Raw genomic sequence first — 15,329 nt, 5'->3', positions numbered from 1 at the left:
GGTTACTTCCAGGTTGGGGTACAAAAATGTGTCATTACTACACAACCTATTTCACACCAAGTTGTGTATTTATGTTTGTAGACTTCAGTAATACATCAGTGTGCAATCCCAAAGCTCTCACCACAGCAGGGTTGAGGCACCAGAAGCTGAGTGTGAGGACTTCTTTCTTGACTCTGGCTATCTGGAGTTGTCTTCCGCGAGGCCGAACGAAAAAGCCATGGGCATCGGGGACATCAGCTGGGACCTGGTTCGTCCAGGGGTAGCTCTTCTGCAGAGCTACCCGGTAGTCTTCAGCAAAGCTACGAACACAAAGAGAACAGAGTGGTCAACTGTTAATCTGAGGCACAGTTTGGGACTTCTAGCTGACTTCTTTGGTTTGCTTCTGACCTGCCGTTGTCATCAGAAGAGAACATGAAGCCCAGCACCATGAAGAGGTTTTTGAGGACCATGGAGGAAGCCGAGCTGATTATTGGGACCTGAACCATATCCTCTTTTCCATTAATCACACCAACACGCTCCTCCTTCTCCAAAACTGCTGCCAGGTTTTGCTGTCACCGGGAAAAACCGTGGAAGAGATATTTGGTCTTAGATGTTGTATTCCAGTGCTTGATGCTTAGAGTGAGCATTCAAACTGAATAGGATAACAGCAATGTAAGGGGGTGGAGAAGCTCAAACATGTACAAATTCTACGAAGACTTCTATCTTCAGTTTCGGACCTCATGACATCCCAGAGAGGGATGCAGCAAAGTTATTTTGGTGTACCTTCAGAAGGCCGAAGGTGTCAGCAGTGATGCCAAGGTTGTGAAAGATGCCCAGCACATCTTTCCCATTCCAGACTTTACTGGAAGTCTCATATCCTCGTTCAGACATCAAGCCTTGGCTCTCCTGGATCCAGCTACAGCATGGACAAAAAGACATCTTTAGCAAATATCTTGTCCAACTATAAAAAGCAAAGATGAAGATACTGACTTGATGAGGCTGTAGCAGAAGTTCCCGAGTTGCTCGTGTTGGGATCGTCTGATGTTGATGTTCACCATGCCGTCAAGCTCGTCCCTACATGCCAGCAGACTGCTGTGGTCTAAATTGAGGCTGGAACTCTCCCTCGCACAGTCCTCAATGTTGTGAGCTTCATCCAGAACCACAATCTGACCAGCCAGGTCAATCTCCATCTGGGAAAAATTAAGAATCAAAGCCAAAGAGGTTGATGTTCCCTTCTTTTGCACCTCACTTCATTGTCCTACATGTTTATCACCCTGTCTTCCTCACTCTACTTACACTCTCTCTGATCATTGGGTCCAGCAGGTAGTTGTATGGACAGAAGACGATGGAGGCCTCCTGCATGAGTTCACGGGCAGCATAGTAGGAGCACGCCCGGAGCCGTTTACCCAGTGTGACGATGTCCTCGATGTCCCAGGCTTGAGAAAGTCCGTGGACCCGCTGTAGTGAGCATTGATCCCGCATCCTTTGGACACCGTGGTAGTAGCGGCATGACCTGCCCTGTAATTTACATGCCATGGCTCAGAAATCATGCAGTTTGACTGCATGCATTCTACACTTAGTAACACATTATGTAGGTATCGTCACTGGTGCACAATTCTATGGATCTCCAAACGCTTTAGGAATGAGTTCCTGTAACTAAAATTAGAGCCTACTCAAGAAGTGACCCTGAATGCCACCTCCAGGCACTTTCAATCAGTGTCAGCAGTGAAAGGTCAAGCAGATGTATCATCACAAGAAAGTTGACTGACTGACCTATTTTGACTTGAACACAATCGTTCCTACAAGTTTAGCTATGTGAATGAAGAGGAGCAGCGTTAGACGCCACCCTTCCTAGAGACATCACCTTTCATATTAATCCTGAAACTTAAAATCTGTCTGGTTTTTGAACTACCAAGAAGCTAACAAAAGGTTATCCAAAATGTTAATACTTTTGGTTAAGAATAAATATGCCAATAATGGGAATCTTTTTTTGACCTTTAAGCTTCATTTGGAAAAATGTTTATATCTTTTCTTTTTTTTTATGTTATCGGTATGCATTTCTTTACTTCAGTTGAAGTTTTCATGTTGTGCCAACTGTTGGTCGAGCAACAGTAGACTTCTTAGTACTTGGTGGGTAGGTCACAAGAACAGAGGTCGCATTAACCAAATATTTGTTCATTAACCCCCTTCCCACGAACCAAGTGTTTTTCAGGAATGGGAAATGCAATGAGTCGTGCCAACTTTGATCAACTTTGATGCTTTGGTTGAAGCAAAACAAGTAATTGAGTCTCCAGTGTTGCAGCAAAGCGCCACAGGTTTAGCCAACAGAACAGAACTAAAACGTTCTTGAGAAGTCGTTTAGTAAATTGTAAGGGCGGGAATCACCAGGGTCCCAACGATACGATAGTATTATGATTCTACGATATGCTAAGTATTGCGATAGGACGCATTTCTAATTTCTTTCTCCGCTGACTCCATCTTTGTTGTGACTAACTTCCTGCCAATCCCACTGACTTTACCCATGGCCATGACCGCACAACAAAAAGTGGATTGAAAAAGCAATTGTTACCAAAAACTTTCATTTGAATTTGCAATATCAATAGTTCAGATAATAAAATATCGATACTTGGCGTAGGGCTGGGCGATAAATCGATTTTATCGATTAACTCGAGTGTGTAGTTTACGTCGACTTGTTTGAATGAAAACCGGTTTTCCCTTCAACATCTGCCAACGCTCCCCTCTGGCTCCTGTAGTTCCTAATAGGCTCAGCCCTCCCCCTTCGCCGCGCGCGTTTGCTATAGAGATACACTAAACATAGCAGCGAGTAGGGAAGAACTCGTTCCCAAGAAAGGCACAGTGTCATCCGTAATTTGGAATTGGTTTGCGTTTACGGCGACAGACTTAGAGCAACACCCCGCTGCAAAGTGCAGGGTTTCCCACACATAGACTTTACTTGGGCGGGCCGCCCAGGTATATTAACGGCCGCCCAAGTATATTTTGGGACCGCTTAGTTTTTTTTTTTTTTCTTTTTAATCCGTCCGCGAGCACGACGCCATCCGCGATCGATTAACTAGTGGACAATGATCTCTTCGCTCTATGCCTCCTGTACCTGTTCGCTCTGCTATCGTGTGAAGGGTCTGCTAACAAGCAACAAAACAGAAAGAACCCTTGATGTGTGAAAAGTCTTCTAGTTTTTGCGTAGACGTGCCAAGCCTTAGTTGGCTGTGATTAGGTGTTCCAGCCATTGTAGTGCATTACATGCCCTGACACTCATACAGTCAAGTAGAATAAGTGTGAAGAAGAAGCGTCTCATGTACCAAGCCCCAATTACACTGTCAACAGAGAGGTGTCTGCTTCAGATGTTCCACCCTGTTCTTTTATGATACAACAGCTCGAGGTGACACTGTCAACACAAATACTGTACATCGGTGGACCCGTTAACCTCCAGACACAATAATTATCTCCGGATTAAATGCTCTCACAATGGTGTGCTTTAGCCTGGATACTTAGCCGAGGCTGAAACCTGTCTGCTCAGTGAAAGCGGAGTTGGGGAGATTAACAGCCAGGCGGCCACATTTAGAGAAGTGGGGACAGTTAAAACAGAGTGCAGGTGTTTGGACTGAAGTTGCCGTTATCTGAACGATGTGGTTTTCTGTGTATGAATCACTGTGCGTCTATACAGAAAGGTAACCTGATGCGGACCAGACTAGACCCTGAGGTTATGAAGAGCATCAGTGACACCCACTCCAGTTAGGGGTTATGACTCGGGCCAGCTATTTCATATGACAAAGTGAGACAATTGCCATGGGAGGCAAACACCTCCAATGACAGCGTAATTGTCCTGACTGCAGTAGGAGCCTCAACTCCAGGTCAGTGAGAGGGTAATAACTGTCTCATGTCTCTAAAAATGCTCAATCAATGCTTCCTGACATATTCGTGTGTTTAAAAAAAAAAAAGTCGACAATTGTGAATATTGTACTTTGATATTAGAATGTTCTTTTCATGTAAGGAAATAGGTCTTAGGTTACTGCAGGGTCACATCAGGCAGATAGGAAAAGCTGTCCTCTTAATCTTGAGGTGGTACCTTTGGTCTTGGTGTGGACATGTTTTGACTACAGGCAGATATCTTCTAAGAGTCACGGAAATATGCTGAGGTGAGGAATTAACGATCACATAGAGCATACCCTTGTATTCTGATTTTTAAAGACGTTTGCGTGTTCAATTGGCCAAGCCTTTATTTGTAGCAGATTTAGATATTCAAGAATCTTCGTTTTTGTTTCCAGTCAATGCTCCAAAAAGAATTTCCATCCCAACAGCATGTCGAAAAGCTTTTTTCCACAGCGATGGTTTGAAGCCGACAAGCGGCCCTTTGCTGAATGTCATCCACTCTCCTCTCAACCTTTCCTGTTTATTTTCCTCTAGACCAGGGTTTCCCAAAGTGTGGTGCGTGCGCGAGCTGCCACCAGGGGGTGCGCGAGATGAAACATGTAATTGTGGTCTGGTATAAAGATATTACACAGTGTTGTTTTTTAAGTGGGATTTTTCCATAGGCTACAATAAAAACAGGAACAATAAACATTTCCTTTGTAATCCCTTTCATTTTAAATCTAAAAACTATAATTTATTAGTTTGTGATAGAAACGTAGAAGAAGACAGCCGCTGTCTCACTGTTTCACTGTAGCCTAGGATATATGCGCGCCAACTCGTTTCATTCATTCTTTCAAATATGACTAACTGGCTGAAATCAGGGAAACTGTCAAGTGGAACGTCTCATTACAAAGTTGTTAATTTGGCGATAAAACAAAGCGTTGTTGCGTTTTTTTTCTTTTTTTGCGTTTTCTTGGGGGGGTGCGTCAACCCAGTTGGGACGTAGAAGGGGGTGCGCCGCAAAAAAGATTGGGAAGCACTGCTCTATACTAAATAATACATGGAAAAGTCACCAAAAGTTAGTAGGATTTTAGGGGGAGAAATCAATGGGGATCAAAGAGTTGGAATAAAATGTTGAGTTTGTTTAATGTTCACCAGCTAATATTACCAGTGGATGAATGTTTCATTCCATGAAGGAAGTGTGTCATTACAAGCTGAATGTAGGTTCATTCTAGTTCAATCAATAGATTCAATAGATGTCAAGAACCGATTTTTTTTTTGTGAAACAAAAACATGTGGTTGAACTGGCTTAATTATGACAGGCATACAGGTTGTGACCACTAAGGGATAAAAGTCACATGTCAAAACTATGGCAAGAACTTTTTTTCTGGAGGCCGACACCAGCATTTGAGATTTTTCTTTTTTCACAAAAGCATATAAAATAAACAAAAGGTTTGATATTAGCTTAATAGTATGAAAAACAATGCATAGAGATACTGTCGTGTGAAAGTTTGTGCGTATGTCAATGTTGATGCTCACATCTTTAGCCTCCAGTAGATCCCGGCAGCGTTCATTGCGGTTGGAGTGAGGCGCCACCTCTGGGTGAACACACGTCTGATTTCGGCTGGATAGGATGGTCATGGGCACGCCGGAGTAAACTGTGCGCTTCAGCTCGTGGGTGATCTGAGTGATCTGCTTATGAGTGCGAGTGCCAAAGAAGATCTTAGGAACCTTCTTTTTGCCATCTTTGGCTTTGTCCTTCACATCCTCTTTGGTGGACGCACACAGGCACAGGGTGCAGGGTTCAGGGGACTGAAAGGAGAGAAAAAAGGAACAAATAGTGAGAGGTAGTACGCAGCTAATTTTAAACATATAAATAATTAAGCTTAATCCAAGATCTAGTTTGCACAATACCAGGGACAGTCAATGTTATGCTAATTAAATGTTTGTTTTTTGTTGGGGAAACTCCATCCCTCCCAAATTCTTTATTTTTGACCATATTTATCATATACTAAATGAACACCTTCAATTCATTAAACCCTGGCAACTGGGCTTGGGGGACAGGGGGGACAGCAGTGCCCCCCTGGTGAGTCGTGCCATTGCTTATTTGCTGCCTTTTGTCTTCATAATAATTAAATCATGGTTAATCTGGCTTAGTTAACCAAGGATCCAGTGCATTGGGTTATCTTTGTAAATGTCCATAAATATGTTTATTTTTCCAGGACATGTACTGTTGAAAAACCCTAAAACACACACAGCTCCGGTTTGGCATGTTTCACAGTGATTGGGAGAGGTTGCCGGGTTGAGACGAGTGATAAGATCAATTCACAGTCCAATACAAATAATATTCTACTGGACCCAACCTTTATTCATGATAAAAATACATTTGGAGGTCCCACACAGTTTGTGCACTGAAGACCTGCCGTATCCCACTGCATGTGCCAATAAATATACGGGCATGCCTCCAATACCAACCGCCCTACCAACCCACATCATGGTGGCAGCAACACATGCATGGTGCATTGTTTAATTAATGATAAGGTTAGCTGGCCTTCTATTTCGGAGGTCCAACCAACAGTGTTATTTATTTATAAAGGCAATAAATAATACAAAATGAATTAATCAATTACTTAAATCTCAAATGTTCTTCTATATTTGTATTTCCTTACTATTGTAAATGCTTGTTTACATGTAGTTCTTGACGGTATTGTGAAACAAAAAGCTCATCAGCGACTCATCCCCATTATCCGCAGCCTGAATGGGCTTTGACAGACCGTCTTGTCTACTCTTTTGAAAAAGACATGGAGAAGCATAAAGAATCTGCATCCATACATCAGGCGTGCTGTCACTCTGCGCCAGATGACCTTTTGAGAATGAAAGCGGATCGGTCACCATTGTGGCAGCTGACTAAATCTAGCCGCTTCATAATTGGCCGTCCAGTGATGTTGCAGGATTGCCCCCCTCCCCACTACTATCCTTCACAGGTGAAGTGTAGCCAGTGACGCTTATGAAACCGATCCTGCTTGTTTTTTGAGCTCTTTTAAGTGGTGTATACTTTCAACTTTCAGTGGCTCACAGACAACATCATCTACTGTATGTAGCAAGGTGATTTGTAAAAAAGCCAGATATTTAGTAGAGTTCACTCATTCCAACACAGAAGAATGTTGTCAGTAGTTTATGCAATAGAATTTTCTTTTTAAATCACCTCACTCAAAGACATATCTATAAATAGTAAAAACCAGAAAAACTGATAATGCTGCAGTGGTCTCTTAATTTTTCCCGGAGCTGTTTATTTCTAGGTGCACATTTTAACATATGGCAGAATTGCATTCTCAAATTTCCAGCACTAATGTAATGAAGTGCCATGATTTAACTAGCAAGCTTGTTTTATTTGCTGCGATTTCCAGCTAAATGTATCATATATACAGTATACTGCTTTGCCGTTATACATTTCAAATGCATGTACGAGGAAAGAGGATATCTACAACATTACCCACTTTTTTTCGAGGGCCAAATTTGCTCACAGAAAATCACGTCACAGAAGAAAATTCTCTCTTTTGTCTTTTCCTCTAAAATAATACCATAATGCAGAAATGGTAAAGGACCTGCCTGTCCACTCACCATTGACATTTGATCTAAAAAAAAAAAAATTTAAAAAGGGAAAAAAGTTTGCTGACTTAAGTCAATTCAACCTCAAAAAGGCAGTTCTATTGTCGGGTGAAACCTGATATTGTGACAATTTCAAATTCTGGGGCGACTGTCACATTGAGATGCAGCTCCAATGAATTTTACTACATTTTTTTTGTTACTGTTTGAGTATGTATGGCTTAAGACGGAGATGGACTCATCAACAAAGGATGAAGGAGCGTCGGGACACTTGAGACAATCACGACGTTGCTGTGTTGGCCTGTTGATAAAAGATAGTGTGACCGTTTTGAACAGACCAACGAAACCATTTCAAAAACGGTTGTGCCTACAGCTATACAGACACCCCACTCCAACCTCACAGCATCCAGCTTATGCACTTGACAGGCTGTAAGACAGATAGGAAGACTCAGGTGGGACGAAAGAAGGTACTGTTTATTTTTCATGTCAGTCAGACAGAAAGATCACCATAACTTGTGAGGCTGATTACATTCCTCCTGACATTAAAAAAAATGCACGTTTTGTGATGTCGTGCGTTCTCATGTAGCATGAATGGACCAGGCTACAATTACATTTTATTGCCAAGACCTGTGGGCTTAGAATAATAATAATACATGCTCCTTGAGTTCTTGAGAGTTGTGAAACAGCCAATGGCATCAAACCAAAATGTCATCATTCCTATGGACAGCACATCTAATTTTTCAGAATGTTGAACAAGCTGGCAAACAAATTTAGCCCTAAATCTCCACAACAACAACCTACCTGAATGATTTCACTTAAGAATGAATGGTATGTGTTGTCACGTATCGCAACCTATGATGGGGTTTAGAAAGCAGCACTTCTGGTGACAGACGAGTAGCTTGAGTTACCCGGCGTCTCAGATTTTTCAAGCATGTTTGCCCATCAAATATTACAATGTGTGATGGAGTGCAGGCCAAAGAGAGCCCTTACAGAGCCGTCTCTCAGACTTAAGAGGGATAACGAGCCCTGAGTCCATGTGAAAAATAAACAGAGGTGCTGCAGGGCCCCAACACCAGTTCAGGTTACCTTTCTCCTCTGGAACAGTTACGCTCCGTAGCCTGGGCCCTGAGCCCGATCACCTTACCTTCTGCTGCCACATTAAATAGAGCCATCCAAATATCCTGCCCCAAGATGGCCCAATAATTACTTATTCATTGGCAGGTGGGGGGAGGAAGGGGGTGGTGTAGAAGGGCTTGGTTGATGAATAGAGGCCCTTGTCAAAAAGCTGCAGCAGGAAACAGCTGACACAAGAGTATCCTTTTACGCGTCTGCCTCCCGAGATGCCAGGACAACAAGGTTTCAAGCCTGGCCCCACAGCCCAGAGCAGACACCCGCGAGAAAGGAATGCAGATAACTGGCGAAAAGGGCCAACGGGACGCCAGCTCTGCACGCAACAACAACATGCTACTGAGCAATGCCACTTGTGCTCCTCCTTTGGTGACGCTTACAATGCGAAAAACGTCACTTTGCCTTTCAAGCTACATAACGTGAGGGTTCCTTTTTAACGCAGCATGTAAAGGAACACTGTAAAAGATAGGTTTACTACCTTTCTTGTGGTTTACAAAGTTTCCTCAGGTGTTCTCAGCTTACTTATTACAGGTATACTGAGTTTCCATGGTATACTGACACTACCAGGTGCAGGTGTATGCACCAGCTAAAGCTTACTTGAATTGACAGAACAGAGGTCAGTGGTGTCACTGAACACTTCAGAATATTCACAGGTAGGCTTCTGTTGCTGTGCTCCCTGCCAACACCTGAGAGATGGAAATCTCACACTCCAGAGGGCCAGTTAGAGGGCACTGAGGGGCCGCAGGCAGCGGATCACTTAGGTATCACTGGCGCCTCTCACTGGACGCCAATTTGCTCCTCATTCCACAGCTTTCGAGTGCTTGGAATTCATTCCAATAAGGGTGGGCTTCAATAGTCAATACCTTGGAAGACATGACACCGAACACCCCCTCCTTCCAATATGAACACACCGTGCAGGTAGGGGGCCCTGGCAAATACCTGCCCTCGAAAGCACCTGTTTATCCCTCGGGCACAGTAACCAGCGGGTGAACCCCATTCAATATTTATCCCCGTGGCTTTCACAGATCAGTGGTCCAGGCGAGGCAAACCCTCTTAATTAAAACTGGAGCTTGCTTCAAAGGGCCCCATTCAGGACGTCAGTCAGCGCTCGCGGGACAAAAGAGCCAGGGTCATGTAGCTGCAGGGAAACCAGAGACGGACGCGCTTTTTTGACTTCACTTTCCCCCTCCTCTTTTTCCACCTCCAACCACCTCTAAATCCAAGCCGCACACCTGTGGTAGGTTAAAACGCAGCTTCAGAATCCTACCTGGACAGCTTTCTATGGCTGAGCATGTCTCATTTAGGGCTCACCTGCTGGTATTTAGGATCTGGGGAGAACTCAGGAACATGGATTATTCACCACAGCCCCGAGATACCTTTTTAAGAACAAGGTGTTACTTGACGCACACAGTTTGGTTGAGTCTGATTGCAGCTAGTTTGCTTACTCAGTTTCTTGCAGAAACTCTAAGGGTTTAGTTATTTTAAAGCTCCATGAGTAAAACCCCCAAAGACAACATGTTTTTCTTTGACACTCACACTAGGTTGTTCATGTGGCATTTCAATTGCGAACAGTGAAATAACTTCCCCCCCCAACCCCCTCTTACTCTTGCTGCCCTGGTGATTGCATCATGTACTGGCAATCTCTTATAATTATGGGAGGAAATGCACAAATCAAAATTATTGCCAAACCCCATTTCATACTTCTTTAGGTTGCAAATTTTTGAGTCTGGGAGAAATGGATATCCACTCATGTAAATTGTGGGTCACAGCCCATGGTGCACATGAATTAAAATATGAATTTAGTTTCGTAATTTTTCTATTTTGTGGTAAACAATTTAATGATCTGCACATCATGTAACTTCAGGTTATTCAGGTGATTATGAAACACACAATACTTATAGTATACTTTCTGTTATCACCTATGATACATGCACTAGGTTTTTACTAACAAACATACCTGTTTGTATAAACAGGAATGATCTGTTCAAATGTGAATAAATACAGCCTATACATGTTATATATCATGTCATACGTGTAGCTTTAACCACAGCCTTTGTCAATTTAGTGGAGTATGTCTCCACCCAGTGGTGTGCATGGTAATGTTCACCCAGTAGCTGGCAGAGAAACTGTAAAGTAATCACTAGCAAGAATCTAATCCAGAGTGTGTTTTTGTGGGCTGTTTATGACACAGATAGTGTGCCACAGAACTTTGTTTAACATTTCAGTGTCTCTGTTGATATCTGATGAAGAGGTTAAAGAAAAGTACAACAACGACTGCTGCAGCAGCTTCAGATTCAGCTACTGTTATTCTCTCTGAATCAGTATACTTTATTTATCCCGGAGTAAAATTGGGTTTGGTGACAGTTCTCCATTTTGGGATGAAATAAAATAAAAGATCAGTTAAAAAAATATAGGTAAAAATGTGCACTTTCTATTCCAACTGCGGGGACTGCTATGTCTACAAGAAAGGCATCGGCTGTTACTGCTCCTGATATAAAGTATGAGAAAAAAAGCAAGATCATTTTACCATGTTGTCGATCAGATTGTTTAAGTAGAGCACTATAGCTTTGGAAACATCAACAATTATCAGCTCTGAACCAAACAAGTAATCATTAAAACTGCACCAGTTACCGCAAAGATGCTTAACAGCAAGCCGCTGAAAAATTAAGATAACACTGTTCATCGTATTGTAAAAGCACTGACAAAAAAATAGATATCAAATACATACAATTATGATGAATGGCTCTGTAAGTGTGTCATTGGGAGTCATTTTAGTGAACCAGCATGCATGATACCAGCACCCTTAAATGAAACAGCTCAGTGGATCTAATCCATAGTTACTTTTATTATTTATGTTTTACTTTGCTCTCCTGTTTCTTATCTATACCAGGGTTTTTTATAAACCGGGTAACAAAATGCGGATTTCCCCCGTAAACTTTTAAAGTGAGGCCAGAAAACAATATTTCTGTTCGTCAAAAACGGTATAATTACTACAAACCAATGAAAATCGTGTCGATTAGACCGTCAGACGGCAGAGACAGCTTTGTTTTTACGGAGCTCCAAAACAATAGTGGAAAATGAAATACGCCTATCCAAATGCATGGATGTCATTTCAGTAAAGTCCTATTGGTAGTATATCCATGTGTGGAGTGTACTCACGCAGCATGAGGAGGACTGAGCAGCTGATTGGCTCTTTGGCTCCATGGTCCAACTCGGAGGGCCTGAAGACTGAAACTCGTGCTCCGGCTCATCGTCATCTATGAACACCACTCCCTGCTCCAGACGCTGCCTCTTACGGCTCTGAGGATCGAACACAGAAACTCCATTGAGCTGTACAACAATCACAACAATTCATCTCAACCAATAATGGATACTTTCAACAAAACATATTTCACACACAACACAGCTTGCTTATTATCAGTACATGTTATCTTGGATGAGACAAAAAAGCTGACGGGTGTTGGTGATTTTCCCTCTGGAATATTAACCTAGATATTATGCATATTATATTATATTATATTATATTATATTATATTATATTTGAATGACCTTTTAAGTGTTTTTCATATAACAAAAGTGTATCTTTCAGAATAATTCAATGAATCAAAGCATTAATTAATGTGACATGTATACATTAAGTTTAGTCTCTATCAAGACATAGCGTCACTTTGTAAACTATTTTATTGAATGAACTTCTCTGTTGAATAATTGTGAGTCATACTTCAAAAGTAGCTGAAAACCGTCAGAAGGCCTAATGATGCAGTCTTTTTCCACGGCGATAGTTGACATCCTAATAATCTTTTCATTTGTTTTTAATTTCCAGACACAGATATTGTATTTGACTGTCTGGCAGTTTTTTGTGCATTGCCTATTGATTCATTTTTACACGAGTACACTCACACCATCAAACCAGTGTTATTTTGGCAGCTATTTCAGATTTAGTCCTAGTCTTAAGACGAAAATGGTTATTAGTTTTAGTCACATTTTAGTTCTTTTTATCCTTCATAGTTTTAGTCGACCACAACTCAAAGCGTTTTAGTCCAGTTTTAGTCGATGAAAAATCATTACATTTACTCAACTTTTAGTCAAAATGTTTTCCTCTCTATAAACTAATTCAGTTAGGCAAATACAGGTATCTGAAATTGGAATCAAGGTGAGAGTATCAAGTGTTGAAATTCGTAAAGCAACATTTCACTCTCTTAACATTTTGTGTAATATCTGGTGTTCTGCTATAAGGTCATGCAGAGGCAGAGCACCTATCCCTTTAAGAGCTGCATGTATGCGTGTGCATGGTAGAGCGAGCGAGAGTGAGTGAGCGTGTTTGTGTCTTGAGAAGTGAAGGGAACAGCAACAACAATAGCACGTGTAACAGGTTTTAATAAATACAAAGGCCTCCAAAAGAAGAGTTGCCTGTTTAAGTTATTTGGACGAAATGGGTTATTGAACCCGAAGCTGGAAGAGGAAAATAAAATATCCTGCATTTTGAACGTCCAGACAGACCACCATTAACACTTTAGTCACGTCTCGTCAACGAAAACAAAACATACATTTCGTTATAGTTTATTTTATCAAAAATCTATTTTTAGCTCGTCATCGCCTCGTCTTAGTGATGTAAAAATGGTTGGTGACGAACATTTTTCGTCATAGTTTTCCTTGACGCAATTAACACTGACTCAAACTCTAACCTACCACTTACAACAACAAAACCATCTATTGAAGCCACTGCAGATATCAATTTTATTTTCATTTATTTTATGTGACAAGGCCAAAACATATAGATCTTTAACCTGTTCAGCAGTTATTTCAGTATAAACGAACATACAATATGTACCACAGTATATACAAAGCTACAATTCACAAGCTACATCTACAGTTACCTTGTGTTCAGCAGTGCGAAGACGTTTCCTGTCTGGCTGGAAGTCGTCATCTTTCTCGTGGTCCGGGCTGATGAAAGACTGGAACTTCTCAGACAGACGAGAGGCGAGAGACTTTTTACTGGGCTGCGGCGACTCTGGCAAAGGCACTGAAACCAAGCAAATGAAACAGATACATATTTTTGATCCTATATAGCAGGGATGTCAAACTCAAGGCCTGTGTGCCAAATCCAGCCCACAACCTCATTTTATGTGGCCACGTGAGCTTGCAAAGAATATTATATCTTTATTATGCGGTTACATGCCGCTTTACAGAAACACGGTGCCCATAATGTCCCACAATGAATCTTGTTTTGTGACATGCGAACTGAAGAGACTTAATATCAGCCGTTTATAGCAGCTGCACTTTGAGTGAGGCAGTCAGTGACATAGCTGAAGGACCAAAACTTAGTTACAGCCGCTCCAAACACGGAGCAAAGTGTGCTTCAGCCACCGAGACAAGAAACACCAGGCCCAGAACCAACAGACAGTCGCCTCCTCAGTTAGAGTCAGTCCGTTGTCGCTATGGCTCATTCACAGACACACATGGATTTATGTTCTTTTTTAAACTTGCATTAGTTATTTCCAGTTTGGTCGATTAAAAAAAATGATGAGGTCTTGGCTTGCAGAGTATGAAATTGTTCTCTCTTATTCGGATGATAAATACTTAAACATAAATATGTGTGTAAAGTTTGTGAAGGGAGGAGGAAAACTTCCATGATCACCGTCTCATTTATTTTCCATGGAAACTTTGTGTATCTTTGTGAATCCAGCAAAACAAAGCCAACAAAAGATCCATGCGGTAATATTTCACACATACAGTGGGGCAAAAAATAATTTAGTCAGCCACCAATTGTGCAAGTTCTCCCATTTAAAAAGATGAGAGAGACCTGTAATCTTTATCATAGGTATACCTCAACTATGAGAGACAGAATGAGAAAAACAAATCCAGAAATCACATTGTAGGATTTTTAATGAATTAATTGTCAATTATTGTGGAAAATAAGTATTTGGTCAATAACAAAAGTTCATCTCAATACTTTGTTATATACCCTTTGTTGGCAATGACAGAGGTCAAACGTTTTCTGTAAGTCTTCACCAGGTTTCCACACACTGTTGCTGGTATTTTGGCCCATTCCTCCATGCAGATCTCCTCTAAAGCAGTGATGTTTTGGGGCTGTCGCTGGGCAACACGGACTTTCAACTCCCTCCAAAGATTTTCTATGGGGTTGAGATCTGGAGACTGGCTAGGCCACTCCAGGACCTTGAAATGCTTCTTACGAAGCCACTCCTTCGTTGCCCTGGCGGTGTGTTTGGGATCATTGTCATGCTGAAAGACCCAGCCACGCTTCATTTTCAGTGCCCTTGCTGATGGAAGGAGGTTTTCACTCAAAATCTCACGATACATGGCCCCATTCATTCTTTCCTTTACACGGATCAGTCGTCCTGGTCCCTTTGCAGAAAAACAGCCCCAAAGCATGATGTTTCCACCCCCATGCTTCACAGTAGGTATGGTGTTCTTTGGATGCAACTCTGCATTCTTTCTCCTCCAAACACGACGAGTTGAGTTTTTACCAAAAAGTTCTATTTTGGTTTCATCTGACCATATGACATTCTCCCAATCCTCTTCTGGATCATCCAAATGCCCTCTAGCAAACTTCAGACGGGCCTGGACATGTACTGGCTTAAGCAGGGGGACACGTCTGGAACTGCAGGATTTAAGTCCCTGGCGGCGTAGTGTGTTACTGATGGTAGCCTCTGTTACTTTGGTCCCAGCTCTCTGCAGGTCATTCACTAGGTCCCCCCGTGTGGTTCTGGGATTTTTGCTCACCGTTC

At 41.9% G+C, this 15,329-nt stretch overlaps 1 protein-coding gene across 2 annotated transcripts in view; it reads right to left on the bottom strand.

Annotated features, from left to right (window-relative positions):
- Window positions 1–15,329, bottom strand: part of brip1 (BRCA1 interacting helicase 1) — a 79,875-nt gene that overhangs the window by 60,236 nt on the left and 4,310 nt on the right. For both annotated transcript variants that reach the window (XM_063907906.1, XM_063907907.1), the window contains exons 5-12: window positions 13,458–13,603; window positions 11,740–11,880; window positions 5,386–5,658; window positions 1,276–1,497; window positions 970–1,169; window positions 763–895; window positions 388–548; window positions 122–299 (exon numbers count right to left, since the gene is read on the bottom strand). In XM_063907906.1, coding sequence (XP_063763976.1) covers window positions 122–299; window positions 388–548; window positions 763–895; window positions 970–1,169; window positions 1,276–1,497; window positions 5,386–5,658; window positions 11,740–11,880; window positions 13,458–13,603 — 1,454 coding nt within the window. The remainder of the gene's footprint in view (window positions 1–121; window positions 300–387; window positions 549–762; window positions 896–969; window positions 1,170–1,275; window positions 1,498–5,385; window positions 5,659–11,739; window positions 11,881–13,457; window positions 13,604–15,329) is intronic.

This window comes from Eleginops maclovinus, chromosome 18 (assembly GCF_036324505.1).
Source record: "Eleginops maclovinus isolate JMC-PN-2008 ecotype Puerto Natales chromosome 18, JC_Emac_rtc_rv5, whole genome shotgun sequence".
In the NCBI taxonomy this organism is placed as follows: Eukaryota; Metazoa; Chordata; class Actinopteri; order Perciformes; family Eleginopidae; genus Eleginops; species Eleginops maclovinus.
This window is presented reverse-complemented; position numbering and strand designations above follow the sequence as displayed.